This window comes from Phocoena sinus, chromosome 5 (assembly GCF_008692025.1).
Source record: "Phocoena sinus isolate mPhoSin1 chromosome 5, mPhoSin1.pri, whole genome shotgun sequence".
In the NCBI taxonomy this organism is placed as follows: domain Eukaryota; kingdom Metazoa; phylum Chordata; class Mammalia; order Artiodactyla; family Phocoenidae; genus Phocoena; species Phocoena sinus.
In genome coordinates, this window is record NC_045767.1 from 399712 (window position 1) to 421726 (window position 22015).

General features: G+C 63.7%; 1 protein-coding gene across 3 annotated transcripts; it reads right to left on the reverse strand.

The window, feature by feature from the left end:
- Positions 1–185: 185 nt before the first annotated feature.
- DGKQ (diacylglycerol kinase theta) lies at positions 186–12659 on the reverse strand. Of its 3 annotated transcripts, none has more exons than XM_032632372.1 (24): positions 12280–12659; positions 10383–10462; positions 9566–9665; positions 9065–9150; positions 8852–8977; positions 8245–8398; positions 8096–8167; positions 7896–7996; positions 7540–7793; positions 7363–7453; positions 7186–7240; positions 6998–7059; positions 6553–6703; positions 6086–6124; positions 5361–5476; positions 4700–4819; positions 3845–3996; positions 3497–3645; positions 3224–3402; positions 2581–2681; positions 2347–2493; positions 2142–2253; positions 1907–2059; positions 186–1602 (listed from the first exon to the last, which is right to left on the reverse strand). In XM_032632372.1, the coding sequence occupies exons 1-24, from the start codon at positions 12563–12565 to the stop codon at positions 1501–1503; spliced, it is 2988 nt and encodes a 995-aa protein (XP_032488263.1). In that variant the 5' UTR covers positions 12566–12659; the 3' UTR covers positions 186–1500. The 3 variants fall into 3 exon arrangements, with proteins under 3 accessions (XP_032488263.1, XP_032488265.1, XP_032488264.1); XM_032632373.1 differs by having other exon boundaries at positions 1556–1693; XM_032632374.1 differs by lacking the exon at positions 4700–4819.
- Positions 12660–22015: the final 9356 nt, after the last annotated feature.

The following is a 22015-nucleotide window of genomic DNA, read 5'->3' on the forward strand; positions in this document are numbered from 1 at the left end:
GCAGCCCCATGGTGGGTGTGGGTGTGCGATGTGGCCTGGGTCCTCAACAGGCAGCACGTCCTGTGACTCAGCCCACGTCCCACGGGCAGAGGGCCCTGGCAGCTGCTGGGCTCTCCAACCGGCCCCCACATCCCAGACCCCCTCCCCCAACACACTGGCCTCAGGCACAGACGCAGGAGACGGCAGCAGGACAGGACGCCCAGACTGTATTTGTCCCAGATATAAATTACGGTCACCTTTAGGTGATAAGTTACAAATGAGGGGGGGGGGGGCGGTGCAGAGCCCACACAGCCCCTCCGGGCACACAGACTCACTCACGCACGCACAGAGGACACGTTCACCTGAACCAAAATTTACAAGACGGTCCACATTGACCAACGGGGCCCGCAAAGCAAAAGCTGATGCTGCCCCCGGGGACGCCGACCTGGGGGACACACAGCGGCTACCAGAGGCACGTGGCGAGGACGGGCCGCCACCCACGGCTGCTCCGACGCACGTGTCGACAGTTTTGGCACGAGCTTGGCGGGTACAGGGCTGGGCAGGCCACGTCCGAGGTTGGGGGCCGGATGTCAGGGTAAGGCCACCACCCAGGGTGCGAGGGCCCAGTGGCAAGACAGCGCCAAAGGCAAAGAGACCAGGCGATCAGGAGAGGGGCTTGTGGACCCTTCTCTGGGGCTTTGGGGGCTCCCAGGCAGCTGGGGTCGGGACTCTGGGCCGGCTAAACTCTGGGGTTCTGTGGTAGGGGCTCTGCGAGTGGCCCGGCCAGACAGCCACGTTTGCATCCTGTTTCGCCAAGTCTCCGCGTGGAGAAGCACGGAGATCATACGAGTCCCGTCTGCCCAGCAGCGGGCACGGCACCCGTGTGCTGTCGGCAAATGGGAGGCCGAGCGCCGCAATGGTCATGTGCCGCGTCAGCCTTGTTGATAAAAGCCACTCCCGCTGCACGCCCTCCGCACTTCCTTTGGGCCCCCAGCCAGGCTCCTGCTACCTCCTGGGCACCACCTGGCCTCCTCGGGGCCCTCCCATCCCAGCCCTGTCACTCCGGGGCCACCAGCCAGGTTCCGACTGGGCCGGCCAGACACCACCCAGGCCTGGAGAGGCATGTCCCCCAGGACAGCCCTCAGTGGAGAGGTGAGGCCAAAGAGCTAGTGGCCAGGGTGTCCCGTGTCTGTGCTGGGCAACCCCAGGGTCCAGAGAGCCAGTTGCCCTGTAGGAGCATCCAGGGGGACAGCCCATGGGGCATGAGGTGAGGTACAGCACTGCCTGGCTGAAGGGGTCAGAGGTGGCAGAGGGACCTGGGGAGGAGTGCGTGCCCTCCAGGACGGTGGCCCGGGCCCCAGAGAGCCCCGTGCCCACCCATCACTGGGACGAAGGCCAGAGAAGTGCCCACTACCCACCCAGCAGTTGTGTGTGGCACGGGCACGGGACAAGAGGGAAACACCCAAGGGCAGGGCTGTGGGCGAGTACATCCACCAGCGAACGCTGCTCCAGGACCCGCCTCTACTTGGAGTCCCCCTCAGGGGCAGGCGCCCCATCTGCTCGCACATCCTTGGGGGTCCCCGCCTTCCTGGGCTTCTGCTTGGCCTTCCTGAGCATGTGGACCTGTCCCGAGACAGGCAAGGTCTGAGGGCTGTGCAATTCTGCAGGCCACCTGGTGCCGGGTCCTAGGACGGCCGCTGCCATCTCAGCCCATCTTACAGAAGGGGAAAGAGCGGAGCGTGGTGTGACCGCGGCTTGTGGGGAGGGGCTCCCTAGGGGCTGGCCGGCCTCATCCAGCCTCACGACGTCCCCGCGTCAGGGAAGAACCAGCTGCAGCAGGACCGCCGGGTGCCCAGGCCATGCCGGCCGCTCTGCACAGCCGAGGCCTGCAGGCAGCGATCCCCCTGCCCAGCCCGCGCCTGCGTACCTTCGGGCCTGCGGCCGAGATGATCATGTGCCCGGGAGCCTGGACCCAGGGCTCGCCGTCCACCTGCACAGGTGCGGCCTTGAGGAGGGTGACACGGAAGTAGGACCCCTGGGCGATGCGGATGCCAGAGCGCAGCCCACCCTGGACCTGACCCTGGTGGGGGAGAGGGGGAGCCATGCTCAGAGGGCCGCAGCGCCACAGCCCGGCCCCCCCGGTCCCCCGCCCCCGCGCTCACCATGTGCACGACGCCCGTCACCCCCACCACCTCCAGCAGCCCGTCGTCCATGCGTGGCTTCTCGAATCTCGAGTCACTTTCGGAGCCCCACAGGTCGGCCCCCGAGCCCCAGCTGCACCAAGAAGGAGGGACACACAGGTCAGAGGGAGGCCGGAGGGAGGCCGGGGTGGGGGGGCCGGAGCCCGGGCGCCCCGCGTGCGGGCACCTGGGGATGTTGATGAAGATGAGCCCCTCGATGCTGGGCAGCTGCACCTCCTGCCGCCCCGCCTGCAGCCGCAGGGCCCTGTGCAGGCCGCGGGAGCGGTTCATCTTCTGCAGCCCAGCCCGCACGTACACGCCCTTGTTGTGGAACCTGGCGGGGGACCTAGAGTCACGGACAAGCCCCCAGGAAGTACACGGTCGCCAGGGCAGCCCCACACCCACCCCTGCCCTGCGGCACCTGCTCGTGAACTTGCCGGGCTCTTCCTCTCGTGCCTGGTGGAAGTCCAGGCTTAGCTCTGCGTCGATGCCAATCCCACAGTAGTTACTCATGTGCACAATCTGCGGACAAGACGCGTCGTCCCCGGTCGGCCCCGCCGTGCGCTCCCCGCTGCCCTGTCCCTTGGCCCCGGTCGGCCCCGCCGTGCGCTCCCCGCTGCCCTGTCCCTTGGCCCCGGTCGGCCCCGCCGTGCGCTCCCCGCTGCCCTGTCCCTTGGCCCCGGTCGGCCCCGCCGTGCGCTCCCCGCTGCCCTGTCCCTTGGCCCCGGTCGGCCCCGCCGTGCGCTCCCCGCTGCCCTGTCCCTTGGCCCCGGTCGGCCCCGCCGTGCGCTCCCCGCTGCCCTGTCCCTTGGCCCCGGTCGGCCCCGCCGTGTGCTCCCCGCTGCCCCTGCGGTGGGTCCGGCCTCCTGTCACAGCTGCTCCGTCCGGTGACTGCCCCACACTCAGGTTCTGAGCCGGCCATCCCCAGGCCCGGCACCCGTGTCCACGAGGGGACAGCGCTGGCGCCAACGCCAAGGCGTGGCTGGGGCAAGGACGAACACCTGGACAGACGTGGTAGAGAGGCGCCAGCCGGGTGCCACACCCCCGCCTGGGCACACCGGTACCTTGGGGGGCTCTGCGTCTGCCACGCTGTTCTCCCCACTGCCAGCCTCATGAGCGTCCAGCAGGATGGTCCAGCGGTCCACGAGCACGGCGTCTGCCTCGTCCACCGACACCAGCACAGAGAACGGGTCCTCTCCGCTGTAGCCCGGCCCCCAGCGGAGGACCCGGCCAAGGTCATTCCCTGGACAGCGGCAAGACACACGCTGACTCTCCACACCCACCCCTCGCCCCGCCAAGCCCGGGGCCCCATCCCCCAACGTGCCAGCTGACCCCACCTGTGCCCAGGGGCAGGATGGCCACGGCAGGCTCTGGGCAAGCCAGGCGGTGCCGCATCTCCTCCAGGGCGGCAAGCACCCAGCCCACGGTGCCGTCCCCGCCACACACCAGCACCCGGAAGCAGGGCACCTGGGAGAACACGTGGAACCTGGCGGCAGGGAGACAGGACGTGTCCCGGCACTGGCCACGGCCGCGAACAAGCAGGGCAGGAGGTCACCCCCGGGGCAGAAGCGGCCGCAGCTCATCCCCACCCAGGGTGCCCTCGAGGGTTCCGACCCACCGAACCCCAACCTGTTCCTGCTGGCCGGGGGGCAGGCATGGGCAGGTACCCCTTCTGGCAGGCTCACCCGGGCAGCGGCCCCCCGTTGGTCAGCTCAAAGACCTGGTGGGGATTGAGCAGCTTCCGGAAACTGCAGAGCAGGTCGCGGCCCTTGAGGCCTCCGCTTCTGGGGTTCACAAACACCAGCAGGGGGCGGCAGTGTGGGGGCAGCTTCAGGTGCTGACGGATGGGACTGCGTTAGGACGGGCTGGCCGGACCCCCAGAGACAGAGCCGGGCCTCCCCTAGCACGCGGCCTGGCGGTGGTGGCCCCTGCCCCTCAGCCCACCTGCCTGAGCCAGTCTGGGGCCAGCCCCTCCAGAGGAAGGCCACGCGGCCACCCCACCTCACCACTGCCTGCTCAGGCTGCATCCCACAACAGGAGGGGTGCCCATAGGCCCCTGGGCGGTGGGGCGGGACGACACTGGCCAGCCTGGAGCTCTGAGCACATCGACCACGCCACAGCTGCCACGCCACGTGTCCTCAGGCCATGTCCGCCACCAGACCCACGTGGCCCAGGAGCCTAGGCTGGAAGCCCACGCAGGACCCCGCCTGCCCCTCTCAGAGCCAGCCCACTGCCAGGCCCCCACCCACCCACACGGCAGTCAGGAGGGGCAGCCCGGCTCGCAGGGCGGCCCCAGGCCTCCCCTGGGCCACGGGACAAAGCCCGCCCCCAAACACAACAGCAGAAACAGTGCCCGCGAGAGTGGGCAGGGAGCAGGGGTCCCCACGTGGTGAGGACGGGGGCTGCCGGGTGACAGGAGACAAACAGGCGCAGACACAGCGGGCAGCGGCCGCACACGGGCTCGGCCGTGGCTCAAGGCCGAGGACACACTGGGGTGACGTGTGAGCCACCGGGCCGAGCTGCCTGCGGTCACCACTTACCTGCTCAGCCCAGGGCAGGCAGCTGCCGGGAGAGAGAAAGCGCGTGTCGGCATCACCCACCCGTCTCTGCCCGTGGAGCCGGCGGGGGGGGAGCCTGACCTGCAGTGGCCGCCTCCTTGTCTGGATGGTAGGACAGGGCAGCAGAAACCTGCAGACGTGGCTCACCCAGTCACAGACCCTGAACTCGTTCTGCTCTAATCCTGCTCGGCCTGAACTGGGGTCCGGTCGCCTCGGGGGGGTCCTTGGGGGCCAGCAGGGCCAAGGACCAGAAGCTACTACTAGGGCACACAGTGCAGGGCGGGGTCTGGGGCATTGCTGGGGCTTTGGGACAGCCTCCAGGGTCAGGGAGCGTCACCTACTGGCCAGAGGAGGCCCAGGGTGCGAGCAGGGCTGCAGAGGCCTCCAGGGCAGGAAAAGCGGGGCCAGGGCCCACGACCCTGCGAGGGCCGCACACACAGTCACAAACACAGGCCAGCCCTGAAGAGGCGGCCGCTGCAGGGCCAGTCACGTGGCGTGCCGCCCTCTCTCCATCGGACCTCGGGCCCCTCCCTCGGAGTCAGTCAGCCGTGCACACAGACTCGGACTTTGCTCCAACTGACCAGGTAGTAGACAAACTGGCCATGGAAGCTATGGCCCCAGGCCCCGCCCCAGCGCCACTCACCAGCACATCCGGGAGCACCAGGGCAGTCAGCGGCCGGCCGTGCACAGCCGTGTCCCTGACCAGCATGTACAGCCGCTCGGCCTCCGCAAAGCAGGCCACGTCCAGCACCACGGCACCTGTGGCAGGTGGGCCGTGAGCTCGGTTACTTGTCCTGCCGCCACCCACACGGTGTCTGGGCTGGGGCCTCGCCTCCTCCCGCGGCCGAATGGCCCCAGTTCTGGCCACGGCCCACCTCAGGCCAGCCCGTCCCAAGGCGTCCCCGCAGTGCGGGACTCCCTCCCCCAGGGGAAGCCTCCAAGGACAGCTGGGCCCAGAGACAGGAGATGCTGGGTGCCCAGAGCAAGGCCACCTGGAGGCAGGGTGGAGCAGACCCGCACCCCCCCCCCGCCCCCGCCAGGACCCGCGAGAGGCATGGAGAACGTTGGTAACTGCTATGGCACCACAGAGGGGAGACGGGCCTCACGGTACTGTTTTCCCACTGGGAAGATCTGAAGTTTCCCGCCATAAAAGATGGAATCCATGAGCACAAGAGGTTGTGGAGAAAACATTCTCTGCACCTCAGTCATGTTTTAGCAAAAGCATCACAGCTATGAACCAGGAAATGAAACACCACCGTTTCCCCGGCCCACGGGTCCCAAACAAGGTGAAGCAAGAGAGCAAGGCTGCTCCAGCTACTCCAGGGAGTGACCTCGGACCCAACCTGACCACAACCCGTGGGGGCTCACCTTGTGCGGAGTAGACGTGGCTCACGGACACCAGGCCAGCTGCAAAGACGGGGGGGCGGGCAGGGTGGCACGCTGCAGTCAGACACCAGGGACCTGCCCCCCAGGCCCCCGACCCAGGGCCGCCACCCCAGGCAGTCCCACCCGGCCCCCCAGGCCAGGAGTAAGTTCACACCACCCAACAGCGCAGCTCTCCCAGGAAGTGCCCCCCGACTCCAGGCACAGGGCACTCCCCCCAGGGCCCAGAGCAGGAAACCTCCTCAGAGGAGGTGATGGGGTCTGGGCCCCAGAGGTGAGGACGGAGACCCTCTGGGCCAGGAACCAGCTCGGGAAAGGCTCAGCCAGTGCTTGGGGGAAGCGGGGCAGCACGGGGATGCAGCCTCGGCCCGGCAGCCCGCACACCTGCTCTCAGGACTCCCGCCCTGCCCCCCACCTGGCCAAGCGCCCCGGACCAGCCCAGGCAGTCTCACCTTTGCTGGCCACAGCCTCGTCCAGCAGACTGCTATACTCCTGGGGGGACCGGCCAGGGGGCAGGCCACCCACAAACAGAGAGACGCGTGGGGCCACCACTCTGCTCTCAGCCACATAGAACCGCGTCTGGCTCATCTGCCGCAGGGACGTCTGCAGGGAGGGGGGAACGCCAAGCAGAGAACTAGGGGACGGGCCTCCCCACCCCCCGTCCACCAAGGGGGCCGAAGGGAAGACGCCCCAGGCTGAAGGCCGCCAAGATGGGAAAGGGGAGGAGAGAAAGGACACACGGGGAACTTGCGAAGGGGAGGCACTGCTGGCCGGGACGCTTAGCTGCCCGCCAGCATGGCCTTGTGTCCTAAGGGCAGACAGACTCCCTCTCGACAAGGTAGAAGCCATGGCCAAAGGCCAGCCGTTCCCCAGGGGCCAGTGTCCACACCCACTGACCTGCCGGATCTCACGAAGCCGGTCAAGCAAGGGCTCCTCGTCCGCCAGCACCGTGCGCTGGACTGCAGAGTCGAGAGACAGCACTCTTAGCCCCAGGCCCCGCGGCCACCTCCAAAAGCACCCGCCCTGGGCCCCCGGCACCTGGGGGCAGGACTGGTCAGGGCTTTGACGACAGGCTGCCCGCTCACCTTGCCTGCTGCCCATGAGTACCTCCACCAGCTGGAAGCTCTTCAGCCCCTCGGCCTGTTGGGGTGGAGTTCAGGGCATCAGGCCTGGACCAGCCCTAACGCCCCCCCCCCCCCCCCCGCCTCCCGAAGTCCCACACGGGGCCACCACGCCAGGCAGGGCGGGCCCAGCACACATACCTGGCGTCCGAGCAGCGGGAGGACCTCCAGCACCACAGTCCGGGCAGTGCTCTGCGGGGTCACACGCAGGGACACGTAGGCCACACCCACCCTGCAGGGGACAAGCTCAGGAGCTGGGGTCGCACAGCCCCCACCCCTCCCTCCCTCCGCGGACCCTACCGGGGACCTGGGTCTCACTTGAGCCAGGCAGGGTAGATCTTCAGGACCTCCTGGGTGCGGGGCAGAGCGCGAATGATCCAGGCCTCGGGAACGCGAGTGATGCTGGGAGCGTCTCGGGCCCCTGGGCCTCTACTGCTCTCCTCCTCGGTGGTCCCACCGCTCCAGGCCTTTCCCGAGGCCCCGGTGTTGCCAGCCAGAGCGGGTGCAGGGAGCGCCTGCAGCTGGAAGCCCTGAGGGTCCTCCGTGATGTAGTAGGCCCGCAGCGCCACCTCCTTGGAGGGGGGTGGGGGTGGGCGTGAGCGGAGCCAGGCCACGCTGGGTCCCCGCAGCCCCCCAGGGACGGGCCTGCAAGGTGGCTGCGGGGTCCCTCTTACCAGCACCTCCTGACTCTTGGCCAGGCGGGGGACGGTGATGGCACGGAAGTGGTTTCGCTGCACTGCGTCGTTGCCGTCAAAGATCTTCAGAGTCTGCTTGCCTGGGCCACAGGGAAGTGGGTGCAAATCCGTGGAACGAGGCACGGGATGGGGGAACGGGGCATGGGATGCGGGGCTGGGCACAGCTAAGGGGCACTTACTGGACTCTAGTGCCATCACCTCTCTCCCTGGGCCGGCGGGGGCGCTTCCGTCCACGCTGTCTTCTCCCTCCCCTGTGGGACGGTCACAGTTGGCCTCAGTCGAGGCCCGGCCCCCACCCCAGACGCCCGCTCCCCGCCGCCCTGCTCACCGGGCTCAGGGGCCGTGCTCTCGGAAATCCGAAAGCAGTGCATCTTGCTGAAGTTGCGGGACAGCAGGCGCACGCACGCCGGCGGCAGGACCATGGTGCGCAGGCGCCCGAAAGTACACTCGGGGGCGAGAGCCGCGGAGCAGACCGAGTGGGCCTGGGGGAGAGGGCGCGGGCTCAGCCTGGGGTCCTGGTACAGGAGAGGGCCTGGGTCCAGGCCGGCCCTCAGTGATTTCCCGGGGGGCCACATTGAGCTCCCACGCAACCCCCCACCTCAGTCTCCCCTGTACAACCGAACCCCCACCCCAAAAGCCGGAAAACACCCCGATCCAAACGAGCTGTCCCCAGGACCCCCGCCCCCCAGCCTGCTTTGCCACTGGACGATGCAGCCCGCCCCCCTGGTCTTGGCCGCGACACCCATCCCGCCCCGCCCCCAGGACCCCGCCCCCGCCTCACGCGCACCCGCGCCTCTCCCGCCCCGCCCCCAGGACCCCGCCCCCGCCTCACGCGCACCCGCGCCTCTCCCGCCCCGCCCCCAGGACCCCCGCCCCCGCCCCACGCGCACCCGCGCCTCTCCCGCCCCGCCCCCAGGGCCTCCGCCCCGCCCCACCTGGACGCCGCACCACTCGCAGCGCACGCCGGCCAGCACGTCGGACGAGCAGCAAGTCTTCCGGCAGACCTCGCAGCGCGCGCCCGAGGGCAGGTTTCCCTCGCGCCAGTGGTGGAGGTGCGTGTCCTGCGGGAGGGCTGTCAGCAGGCTCGGCGGAGCCTCCCCCACCTCCCCGGCCCTCCGGCCCTCCGGTCCCCGGCCCAGCGCACTCACGTGGTCCCGGTGCCCGTCCTGGTGGCACTGGCGGCAGTCGCTGCAGGCGAAGGGCACACAGTCGGGGTGAACGTGCAGCTCACACACTGGGGGGCGGGCAGGGTTAGGGGCCTCTCGCCGCTGCCCACCGACCCTGCCAGACCCCTTCTCGCCGGCCTCTCTGCTCCCGTCTGGGGCCGCCCGTCCCCTGACCGCACATTCTTTAACCTTTTGGGGTCCGACGTGCGAGACAGGAGCAGTCCCCCCTCCCTCGGCGGGATGGGGACCAGCTTCTCCGCTCCTCTCCCCTCCGGGCCCACCTCAACACGCAGCCTGCGCCCCTGCGGTCCCCTGCACCCGCCTCCCCGCCTCCCGGCGCGGGCAGCTCCAGAATCCCCGAACCCCACCCTAGAGCTACCGCCTGACCGCAGGGAGGGCTGGGCGCCCCTGGGCAGCAGAGGCCAGGTCCCTGGTGAGGAGGGAGTTAGACCCCAGAGGAGCCAGGCAGGCTCCTGGCGGTACCTTCGCAGCGAACCCCGGGCGCCTCCAGGCCCTTTCGGCACACGGCGCAGAACCTGCGCTTGTAGAGCCCCCGGGGGCCGAAGCAGTGGGCCACGGGGACCTGGAAGGAGCAGAGCTCGGCCTCAGCCTGGGCCCTAAGGCCTGGCAACTGGGTCCCCAAGCCCCACTTCCTCTCTGTCCCAGGGAGCTCCCATCACCAGCCCTGGCCACCTGCCTGACCGCCATACACCCCTCAGTCCTCCCGAGCACAATTAACAGGATGCTGTGTGTGCCTCTCAGCCCCCCGGTGCTCCCAGGGGTCCTGCCGGGGACTGCCCTGCATGCTGACCTCCCCGTTCCCTGTGCACGACCAACTCAGGGCTGCCTGGGCCGTGATCTCAGACAACCCCCACTGCAGCTCAGGCCCCGGCTGGTCCTGCCCAGGCCTGATCCAGCTGCACAGGTGCTGGCCACTCCCCCAGGCCTATTCCCCTCCGTGATACACTTCAGGCCACCCGGATAAAGTACAGGTGGGGGAGGCCCACCAACAGGCAGGAGGGGCAGTGCTGGGTATCAGGGACCCTGGAGAAGACAGGGTCAGAACCATCGGGAAGTGACGCCCAGCTGCTGCCCTGGGAGGGGCTCACAGGCAGGGATGCAGTCTGCAGCTCAGGGACCCAGACCAGCACAAGGGAACACTCCCACCCCAGCCCCCCAGTGCTTGGGCCACTGCCCACCCCATCCGACATGCTGGCCTGACTGCCCACCACAAAAGCTGGCCTCCCTGACCCTCTGCACACTCCCCCCGAAGGTGCAGTAGCCCATGCTCCATACGCACGTGGACCAGGCTGGGTGCCACGCTCGCACACGGGGTCTTCACGTGCTTCAGGCACTTCTCGTGGGACATGAAGTTGCAGACTATGGGAATGAGAGCCCCGTGAGTTGGCCCCCGTCCTGCCCGGGAATCAAAAGACCCCAGGTCTTGGCACGCGGGAGGGAGGCCGCAACCAGGGGGACCGCCAAGGGCCGTGTGGTAGGGTGCCAGCATTCTGTGACGGGGCAGATGGCCCATCACAGTGGGCCCACCCTCCCAAAACTTCCTGACCCCAGCCCTAGTCATAGGGGTAGGGAGAGGGCATGGAGACAACCTGATCCTCTGTCCCACCCCAGAGAGCCCAGAGCGGGGAGCGGGGCCCTGGTGGCTCTGACCGTCCTGGATGACGGTGTGTTCTGGTGTCCCGAGAGTCCCCCGTCCAGCGCCCTATACACACACGCACACACAGGCCCAGTTCTTTCAAGTCTCTGCTGAGGGTGGGTGGGCAGGTGGGCACTTGGCCAGCTCCTGCACCTCTACCTACCCCCTACACCAGCTTCACCAGGGACACCCTTCCCTCACTCCCCACAACTGCATACACCCCTAATTACCCCTCCCACGCACGATGTGCCTGCCCAGGCCACAGCCAGTCTGTGATAGACCAGGATCCCCCCAGCCCCCCGAGGCAGGCAGGGCGGCTGGCCCAATGAGGGCTGCACCTTCCCCGGCCCAGGGAGTACAGCCCAGAGGCTCCAACAGTGGTGAGCTATGCTCGCAAGGCCCACAGGGGCAGCAAGGGGGCACCCTACCCATCCTGGGGACGCGTGGGGCCGGGTGAGGCACCCAGCCTGGATCGGCTGCGGGCAGGCGGCACCCAGCTTCCTCCTCTGGCCCATGCACATAGTCCCTGCTCCCCCCACATGCTGGGTGCTCCCTGGCAGGAGAAGGGGCTCTTCCTCCCATGCCCTTGTCAGGCCCCTCTGCTTGCTGAGGTCACCGGCTCCTTCTCCAGAGTTGGGGAGAAGGTCCGCACAGCTGCCCAGTGAAGGCCTGCACATCACCCCCATTTCCCTTCCATGGGCTTCTTCGCCCCTCAGACCTAGTGCCCACCTTCAGGAGGCCATACCCGCGAGGGGGACCTGCCACTTGCCCTGGCGTTAGGCATCCTGTGTGAGGCGCCCAGTCTCCTCTGCAGGCTCCAGCCTGAATGCTCCCTCTGTCCCCAGAGCCAAAGGCCCATCTCCCTGAGCAGGGCAGAGGCTCCCCGCCCCGTCCCCTGCGGAAGCGAGCAGGATTAGAAGAGCCGACCCTGGCAGCACACGTGTCAGCTGCCCAGGAGCCGGAGGAGGGAGGGCCTCCTCACCCCGCCAGGCCGGCTTGGCGGCGTGTGAGCCCTGTTGGGGCATGTCACACTCGGGGTGGCAGGCCTGGCCCAGCTGGCTCTCTGGGAGTCTGAGCCTGCGCAGCGCCAGCACTCAGGCCCTGTGGGCAGCAGTGTGCACCCAGGAGAGAATGGGCCAGCACCAGCCCAGGGGAGCCAGTGGCCCAGGCCAGCCCTGCCTGGCCGCACTGCTGCCCCTTGCACCTGCTCAGGGTTGGCTGGCTTCATCCGCACTCACTGCACCTGCCCTGCGCTGCCGCGACGTTCTTTCCCCACTGGATCCCAAGCCAGGTGAGGGCGCCTAGGGAGCAGATCTTTCCACCGGCCTGGGGGAGGGGCCGCGGCCACTGGACGCCCCCAGACGCCCGCAGGAGCTGGCCCTCATCACCTCCACGGGGAGGTCTGGGCCTGGCACACTCCTGCCCCGAGGGGCAAGGGGCTCTATCCTGGGGAGGCCATTGCTGGAAGTGCAGAGGTCAGAGGTGAGGTGCCCGTTCTGGCCCAGGTACTGGGATCTGCGATGGGGTCGCGGGCGCTCACCGTCACACAGGATGCCGGCCAGCCCCCAGATGAAATCGGAGCAGAGGTGGCAGAAGGTGGGCTTGGTGAGCGTCACCTTCCTGAAGCTGTGACCCGGCGCGGCGGGGCTCAGGGGCCTAGCGCCCGCCCGCTCCGGCCCCGACCCCGGCCCGGACCCCGGCCCCGACCCCGGCCCCGACGGCGAGCGGCTTCCGGCGCCCAGCTCCGGGCTGGAGGTCGGGTTGCCCTGGCGCGGGGAGCCGCCGCCAAGCCAGGCGCGGGCCCCGGGCTCGGCCGCCGCCGCCATCCCCGGCCAGGGCGGCCCGAGCCCCAGTGGAGGACGACTGCGGGGTCAGCACTGCGGGTAAGAGGGGCAGCCGTCCCCAGCTGTGCCCCGCGGTCCTCGCCGTGCTTCCGACTGCGCCTGCCGTCACTGCGCAGGCGCGCACCCGCGGGGCGGGGCCTGGGGCGGGGTCCCGGCCCTTGGGCGGGGGCGGGGTGGGGCCTGCGGGATGGGGGCGGGGCACGAGCGGGGCGGGCCTGCGGAGCAGTGGGTGGGCCGAGGTCCGAGCTCCGCGGCCTTCCGGGCAGGTGGGTGGGTCTGGTGGCCCGACGAGGTCCGGTGGCCAGACGAGACAGGCACACGACCTGCAGACACCGACGCGAGGTGTTTGCACCTGCGGCGCCCGGGCACGCGCCTGCGCAGACGGACGCCTCCCACGCGGCACCGGGATCCCGCTCGCGGCTGCTCAGGGCGACCCGGCAAACGTGCGGCACTGCCCCAGGTCCCCAGAGTGGGGTCTGGAGGCCAGGCCCTGCCCTAGGGGGCCCCCGTCTGGAGTCAGAGGGCCGGGGAAGGGTTTGGGGTCTCGGGGTGGGGGGTCCCAGGGTGAGGTCCGGGGAGGAGCTAGGCCCTCTGGGCCCCAGTCTGGGCGTCCATGGTGGAGGAGGAAGGCGATGGAGATGGCTCTGGAGCTGGGACGGCCTGTCTGCCCTGTGTGCTCCCACCAGCCGTGCATGGGCGGCTCAGTCTGCGGGGTCTTCGGACGCGTAGACCCTGCCCCGCCGCGAGCAACCCCCGGCGCCCGGCCCCTGTCCTCATCACAGACGGGGTGGTTCCTTTCAGGAGGTGCTCCCTCCCATCATCTCTCACTTGGGAAGCCCGAGGGACTGGCATCCTTCCCTCTGGACCCCGACCTCGTGGGCGACCTAAAGCGACCCCACCCCGGGCCTCCCGGACCCTTCCCCGCTGTGAAAGGCCCGCCCCCACCGCACTCCCAGGGAAGACAGTGAATCCAGCCCTTGCCCTGCCCCCCAGCGTTGTCTCGAGGACGTGTGCGGGTCGCGTCCACGCGGGGCACCCTGCCCCATCGCCTGACAGCGCTCCGGGGTCCCCGCCCCTGTGGGCCTGACCGCGGATTGTAATGCGCGTCGCCGAGCCGGGCGTCGTGGGCCACGGCGCTTCCGGGGGACCTGCCTGATCCCTGCTGCGTCGTTGTGGGCTGCCCTCCCTCGGGACAGGCCCCGGCACGGCAGGGTGAGCAGGGGCTGCAGGGCCCCAGAGGAGGAGGAGAACGGGGCAGGGGACACAACCAGGGGAGGATAATGTCCGGGGGAGGGCGTAGTAGGGAGGAAATGCCTGGAAGTGTGTTAGGCCTGCTGGGAGGGGCTGCGGAGGCGGGAGAGAGGGAGGGCGGGGCCAGGGACGGGCCCAAAGACCGGAGCCAACCCCTGAGGGTGGGGGGGGACTGGGCTCCCAATCCTGTAGGAGCACCGGCTGTGCACCGGGGCGCTGGGCTGGCACCCCTGCCCACCCTGGGGCTGAGTTCTGGGGCAGGGGGCAGACAGACAAGAGCAAACTGAGAAATAAGGCGGGAAACGCCCCTTGGTATCTCAGTGCCTGGCCGTGGACGGACGGAAGGAGCCAGGACTGAGCTACCAGGAGGACAAACATACAAACAGGGGAAATGGGTTGCAAAGTCCCGAGGCCGTGATGTTGAAAAGGCAAGGACATCCCTTCGCCTGGGGCTCCCCAGACAGGCCCCTGTGCCCTGGAGCATTTAGCTCACTGCCAGCCCCCTCCCTCCTCCCCACGCCCTGAGGCCACAGGGCCCTGACTGCCCACACTCCTCTCCTCAGCAACCCCCAAGCAGCCCCAGGCCAACCTGCTTCTTGGCCCCGGGAGGGTTGTGACCCAGCCATGGTGCCTGTAAGAAGCAGAGGTTTCTACTGAAGCCCACTCCCCGTAATTCAAACCAGCTGACTTCTAAGGACTCAGGATTTCAGGATATATCTTTCTCCGTTTGCGAGAAAGTGGAGTACAGGAAAAACATCTTGAAAAGAAAAGTCCATGTCTGACCATTTCCACAGGCTTTAACTGCTTTCTGACCCGGCGTAGTAACTAAAGTGGCAAACATACTTCCACCAAACTGTCCCCTGGCCTCCTTGGAATACCTTCGAAAGTAACTAGCAGCTTCTAGATGAAGCTTAAATCTAAAACAGTGCTTGGGACACATAATAAAATTCCAGACAGGCAACTTAAACAACAGACATTTATTTATCTTGGTTCTGGAGGCTGGAAGTTGGAGATCAGGGTGCTAGTGTGGTTGGTTCTGGTGAGGGCCCGCTTCCTGGCCTGCAGACACCATCTTTTGGCTGTGCTGGCACATGGGGGTGGGGACACTAATCCTATCCTGGGGCCCCACCCTCATGACCTCATCCAACCCTAATTATTCCCAAAGGCTCACCTCCAAATGCCATTCCATGGGGGCTAGAGTTTCAGCATATTAATCAGTGGGAGAATCAATGTTGTTTAAGTCACCCAGCTTGTGGTGTTTTGTGTGGGAACCGAGGCAAACTAATGTACACACAGACCTGCCAGCCTGCCTGGAAGGCCCAGAAACAGCCAGTCCTGCATTGTTTGGTGACTGGCCTGTGTCACCCAACGTTTTGTCTTGAGTTCTACTGAGGGTCTTTTTGTTCCTGCTCATGTCGCGGGCATGTGAGAGTCTGGCCCGCCGTTGGGGTCCTGCCTCTCAGTCCTTCTGCACCAGCGGGCTTGGGTGTCGGTGCCAGACTTTGGCTGTTATGGAAAATGCTTCTGGGAACATCCTCGTCCATGTGTTTGGTTACCACACATACATGTCCTTGTGTCTGCTGAAGTAGGACGTGCTATGTTCGCTTGTAGAAAATAATGCCAAACAGCTTTCCAAGACTCCACAGAAAAATAAAAGTTCATACTTCCACTAGCAATGTGGGAGACCTTGGCCAACCCTGGACACGAACAGTGTCACCATTTCAGCCTTTCTGGTCAGGGTGCAGAGGTGTATGCGGCTTTGGCCCTTGTCCGGTGGCGCTGGTGAGAAAGGCTGTAGCTCGTCCTGGATCTGTCTGTCGTCTGCACCTCCTCCTGTGAGGCTTGCCTTGGTCACCTTTCTACTGAGCGTCTTTTTCTTATTGATTTGTAGGAGTTCTTTATATATTCTGGAGGTGATTCTTTTATTGGTTACAGTCAATTGTCAATATTCTCAAAGGCATGCTCTATGTGGTCTCTGCAAACTCTCACCCACGGCTCCTGGGGAAACACGGCTCCTGGGGAAACACCTGGGCTGCTTCCTGCCAGCCTCTCGGCACGGCATTTTCCCCGATGGGTCAACACAAAAGACCACTTAGTGAACAGACACCGTCGTTGGCTCGTTAAGCACTGACCCGGCCGGCAGCGCTGTCCCTCGGCCCGGACGGAGCTTCCCCGGCACACGGGTTCCTCCGCGGGGCACGTCCCGGCCACCCGCGCTCAGGACTCTGGATGTGAAGAGCCCTCGGGGGGGGGCCGCGGAAGCCACAGAATCACCACCGAAATCACAGGAGCGGAAACGCGGCCCCGGAGGGGCAGGAAGAGGGCTTGCTCACAGGTGAGCAGAAGTGAGAAGGCAGGGCCCGTCCATCCGCGCACGTCCATCCGCATACAGCCTCGAAGGCGCCGCGAGCGTTGCCGACGGTGGGACAAGCGGGTCTTCGCCAGCAGGCGGACTCGCAAAGACAGGCTCCGCGAATATTGAGAGGGACCGTGTCTGCATCCCCCCCACACCTGGCTGGTCCTGCCACCCGCTCAGTGGTGGCTCTCAGTGAAGGCCTTCTTTGTTTCCTCTCGGCCAGCTGGGCAGCCTTTTCCCTTCTGGGGAGGGCCTTTGAGTCCTGCGCCACGAGCACCTGCCGGCCCTGAGATGGCGAAGATGCCCGAGTCTCAGGAAGAGGGCGGCGTGTCCTGCAGCCTCGGGCGCGTCTCCACTTGGCCGATGTACCACCAGGTGAATGTGGGGCTGGGCCTGCCCAGGTGTGGGGCAGCCTGAAGTCAATGGGACTCTCTTTAAGAAAAAATGCAGAATGATTTTGATAAAATTAGAAACGCACTTATTCAGAATGAGAGGAAAAAATCACAACAAATTAAACATGAAAAATATCGATAAATGGCACAAACATCACAGAATCTAGAAAAAGCCCACACCTTTTATTCCTAACTGCCTGCTGCTCCACTGTGATTCTTTCTTCATCCACGTTCTTAAAAAATTGTCCCTGCTGCGTGGCTTGTGGGATCTTAGCTCCCCAACCAAGAACTGAACCCGGGCCCTCGACAGTGAAAGCCCAGAGTCCTAACCACTGGACCGCCAGGGAATTCCCTCATCTACATTTTTAATTGCCTCTTTTCATAACAATTTTACAATATCATTGTCCAGGGAGAAAAGAAAAAGATAATTTAGTCCCTCCAGCGTAACTGATTGAAAACAATTGTCACTGCTAATTTACAAGACTTTCTGCATGACAACTTGTTACTGGTTGTATCGCATACATTGTTAGGACCACTGTCACAGCCGGAGAGAACTTCGTCAAGTTTCTTCCATAAGCTGGGAAGCCTCAGGGTCGTGTGCTTTTCCTGGGCCAGGACTAATCTAAAATGTCCCTGCTGACCTGACGAAACTTCTTACATAATGTCCTTGTCACATTGGCTGTTAGGGTCCACGTTATCTTGTCAATGTCAGCGTTTCCTGTTAAATCAGCGCATGTTTAATCCTTTTCCAAAAGTTAGGGTGATTCACTCCTTCCTCCTGGTTAGTTGCCACGGGTGTTCCTGGAAGCTGTTTTCTACGCCAGGATGTCTGGCAGTAACTTCCTAGCCAAGTGGCTGGGGAGGGCGTGTGTTCTCCACTGACCCCCAACCCATGTTCCCACAACTCAACTTCCCCTGGGCCAGATCCCGAGAGTGCCACCCCCAGAGCCACTCCAGCCAGAGGGGAAGTGTGATGGGGGACCTGAGAGAGTGTGGGAACTGCTGTGGTCACGTTGTCCTCATTTAGCAAATGTTACAAAACCTTCTGGGCATATGAAGGCCCTGTGTGAACCCAGGCGACTGCTTGGACCCACGGCCTCCCTGTGGTGCCTGTGTCCATCTGTGCCCAGGCCCCCGCTGTCCCCACCACTCTGGCGTCATAGCCCCTGTCTCCAGAGCAGAAGCCCCTGAGCCTGTTCAAGGTGTGGGCGGGACCACATTCCCTCCACTCGGGCTGCTGGCCTCCAGCTGCTGGAGCCACGTTGCTGGCATTCCTGAGCAGGGCTGCACCTTTGCTCTAAAATCTGTGCCCAGGGGGCTTCCCTGGTGGCGCAGGGATTAAGAATCCGCCTGCCAATGCAGGGGACACGGGTTCGAGCCCTGGTCCGGGAAGATCCCACGTGCTGTGGAGCAACTAAGCCCGTGCGCCACAACTACTGACTGTGCTGTAGAGCCCGCAAGCCACAACTACTGAACCCGCGTGCCACAACTACTGAAGCCCGTGCGCCTAGAGCCCGTGCTCCGCAACAAGAGAAGCCACCTCGATGAGAAGCCTGCGCACTGCAACGAAGGGTAGCCCCCGCTCGCCGCAACTATAGAAAGCCCGCGTGCAGCAACGAAGACCCAACGCAGCCAAAACTAAATAAATAAAAATAAAATAAAATAAAATTTGTGCCCAGGATTTGTTTTAATCACCTATGGTAAGGTGACAGAAATGGAGACAACTGCCTTTGAAGGAAGAACTTTCTTTTTTCAGTTTTTATTTATTTTTACATCTTTATTGGAGTATAATTGCTCGACAATGGTGTGTTAGTTTCTGCTTTATAACAAAGTGAATCAGCTATACGTATACATATATCCCCACATCTCCTCCCTCTTGCGTCTCCCTCCCACCCTCCCCATCCCACCCCTCTAGGTGGTCACAGAGCACCGAGCTGATCTCCCTGTGCTATGCGGCTTCTTCCCACTAGCTAGCTATTTTACATTTGGTCGTGTGTATATGTCCATGCCACTCATTTCTTCCCAGCTCCCCTCCCCCCCACCCCGTGTCCTCAAGTCCATTCTCTATGTCTGCCTTGAAGGAAGAATTTATTATTCACATTTCTCAAGAGAAGGGGCCACCCCCTTCCACCAGGAGCATAGGTTTGGGTCAGGAGGCAGAAGCAGAAGTGAAGAGAACGTGGCCCAGAGCCTTAACTGGGGTTTTCACAGGAAGGAATGGGTGAGGCAGCACAGGTACACATGGCAGATTTAGGATTGGACAGTTTGAATAATTCTGGCAGGGCTGAGCGCTAGGGGCAGTGCTGCTTGCCCAGTGCCCAGCCCTGAGGGGGCCTGGGGCAGAGGGCACGTCCGCGCGGTGGCTGAGAGTGGCTCACTGTGGGGGGGCTCAGCACTGGGAGGGCTGTCTCTCCAGGACCAAGGCCCCAAATGCCACAGCACCAAGAATACAGAAAAGAAGCGAATGTAGCCAATACAGTCAGAGACACTAAGCGAATGTAACCAATACAGTCAGAGACAGATACGGGGTGGGGGCGGAGGGAAGGAAACCGCTCTGCTCTGCTTAGAGATACAGGCCAGGTTTTTTATTCTATTTTATTTTATTTTTGCGGTACGTGGGCCTCTCACTGCTGTGGCCTCTCCCGTTGCGGAGCACAGGCTCCAGACGCGCAGGCTCAGCGGCCATGGCTCATGGGCCCAGCTGCTCCGCGGCATGTGGGATCCTTCCGGACCGGGGCACGAACCCGTATCCCCTGCAACGGCAGGCAGACTCTCAACCACTGCGCCATCAGGGAAGCCCTAGGCCAGGCTTTATTTGAGAAAAAACAGGCTTTTGTTTAAGAGAAGGAAGAGGGAGAAAGATTGATGGTGCTGCCGGCAAAGCCCCTGGTCCTCTTACCAATCAGAGACAGGGACTAAAAGCCTAACAGAAAAATAAATGAAGAGGGAGAAAAGGATGAAAGAAAAAACCAATATAAGGGCACAGAGGGGAGAAAATAAGGCCTAGTTCTGCCCGTTCTTTTCCCTGTAAAATTTAGGGGTCGCTCACGGTGGAAAAAACACGCCGTGCAGCTGTGGTCCCACTGTTAGGGCTCCACACCAGAAATCCAACACTGCTAACACCACGGCCTCCACCGACCAGCGACCAGACACTTTGCTCAGTGGGTGCCTCTCCCCACCGTTGGCTCCACCCTGAAGGGACAGCCACGCCTCTCCAGGCCACCCTGGCACCTGGCTGCCTGCCAGCGCGCACCGTCCTGGCAGGCGAGCCCTTGGCCAACCTTGACCAACGGCAGACGCCTTTCTCCAGGTGCACAGGTGTGGCCTCACCGTGATGGCGTCCTCCTCCAAGGACAGCCACTGGACACACAGGTCCAGCATCTTCTAGTCCTTGCTGAGTTCTGGTGGTCACATATTCTTCCCCCAGGTCCCCTGGCTACCTGGGGAGCCCCTCGGGATGACCTGAGTGGCGGCGGCGGGAGTCCGTGGACTGTGTGAACAGCACTGCCAGTTACCCCACGTGCTGGGGCCCCGCTCGTGCCTCAGCCCTGCAGACGGACGGACCCAGAGCGCAGCACACCGGCTGGACTTCACACAGCTGTCTTAGCCGTGGGTGCCCTGAGCAAGTGGCCCATCTGCACATTGATCATACACTGTCCAACCATCACCTAAAGATCGCCCGCTTCAGAGGTGAGAACTCTAGGAATCTCTTGTCTCACAGACTCCCAAATATATATCAAAATCACACGTTTCCACGTGCACTAAGGCCACGACGTGAGGTGTGGCCAGGACATGCTACACATGTCACTTCTCAAAGTATAGTCCCTGACGGCTCCCAGAGGGCCTGTGTGACTGAGACAAAGACTGGTCTCCTCAAACACCCCTTTTCAAATTCCAGTCCAGCAAGTGGAAGCCTAGATGGGCCTCTGTCTTGTCCCAGCCCTCAATCTCTCTTAATTCAAGGACCGTGGTTAACTCACACCTCACGCCAAGTTCCAAAGCATTTCCACTGCCCTCTCCTCTGTTAAAGGGGACCTGTCCTGCCTTTGGGCACTAAAGACTCTTTGCATGTGAGGATACTTTAATAATGCCCATACCCTCCCTCCGCCTCCCCATGTGGTCCTGCCTCCTATTTCTAGGGATTTGTGTCCGTCTGTCTAAGCACACATGATTAAAGCAAGTCCTGAGTGCAAATTTCAGGACGATCTTCAGATGGCTTTCTTTCTTCTGAAGTCACCACGCAGCCTCTTTCGTGTCAAATCTCCCTCTGCCTCCCCCTTACAAGGACACTCAGAACCCGCTCGGATAATCCAGGGTCATCTCCCTATCTCAAGACCCTTAACTTAGTCCCACCTGCAAAGTCCCTTCACAGTAGAAGCTCCCACTCAGAGGACGTGGGGGGCCAGCCGCTCACACACCATGTGCCCCTCACAATCCCTGGGCTACTACTGCTGTCATGTTTCAGCCTCTGGATATACTCCGAACCCCACGAGATGTTATTATTGCCGTGTTATGTGTCACTCTTCCCTAGACTTATAGACAATAGACCTTTCTGCTGCCTTTCCTTCCTTCCTGCCCCTCTGGGCTGCAAGGATCACGTTCTTCTGGAAGAACACCAGTTACCGTTTCCGTAAAGGAGGGTCAGCGGTGACAAGCGTTCTCAGAGTTGGATTCTCCGAAGCATCTCTATTTGACCTCCACTTCAGAGCACGCTTTTTGCTGAATCGAGACGTCCTGGCTAACTGGTTTAGTTTGAAGTTTTCCTTCCCTTGGCTACTGGTTCTGGCCGCTTCTGTTGGAAAGTCAGTGTTCTTTCTTGCCATTTTGCACTTTGAGGGTGGCGGGTCCTTTCCCCCTCCAGCTGCTTTGGAGGCTTTCCTTTCAGCTTTGGTTTCAGCATTTCACTAGGACCCGCCTGGGTTCTGCTGCCTTTGTACTTTTCCTCGGGCTACGGAGCACGTCTTCATTCTGTGACTGGATGTTGTCCATCACTTTTAGAGCTCCTCTCTCTTCAGCCCAAGGGACTGGTGACACTGGTTGACTCTGGGGCGGGGTTCTGCTGTCCGAGGGAGGGCAGTGCAAGGCCAGAGGCTCTTCCCCGAGTCCTGAGACGTTTGATTGGTGGAGGATGTGATGCTGTGCGACCTTCAGTATATGTACGTGTACACACACGTAGTGCACGTGCAGTCTGAAGCTCAAACATTCACCGCTGACCCACCGCCCCCAACACCCAGGCCGCGCTGCCCATCTGCCCATAGAAATGTCCACTTGGCTTCTCAAAGGCAGCTTAGCCCCCTGACCACCCCCGTTGCTTTACAACAGCCCTCCTCTCAAAAAACGTCACATCCGCACGCTGCTCCAGCCAAATTCCTAAGAGCCACCAGTCCACCTTCCAAATGTGTCCCACTTCTGACCACCTTCCACCGAGCAGCC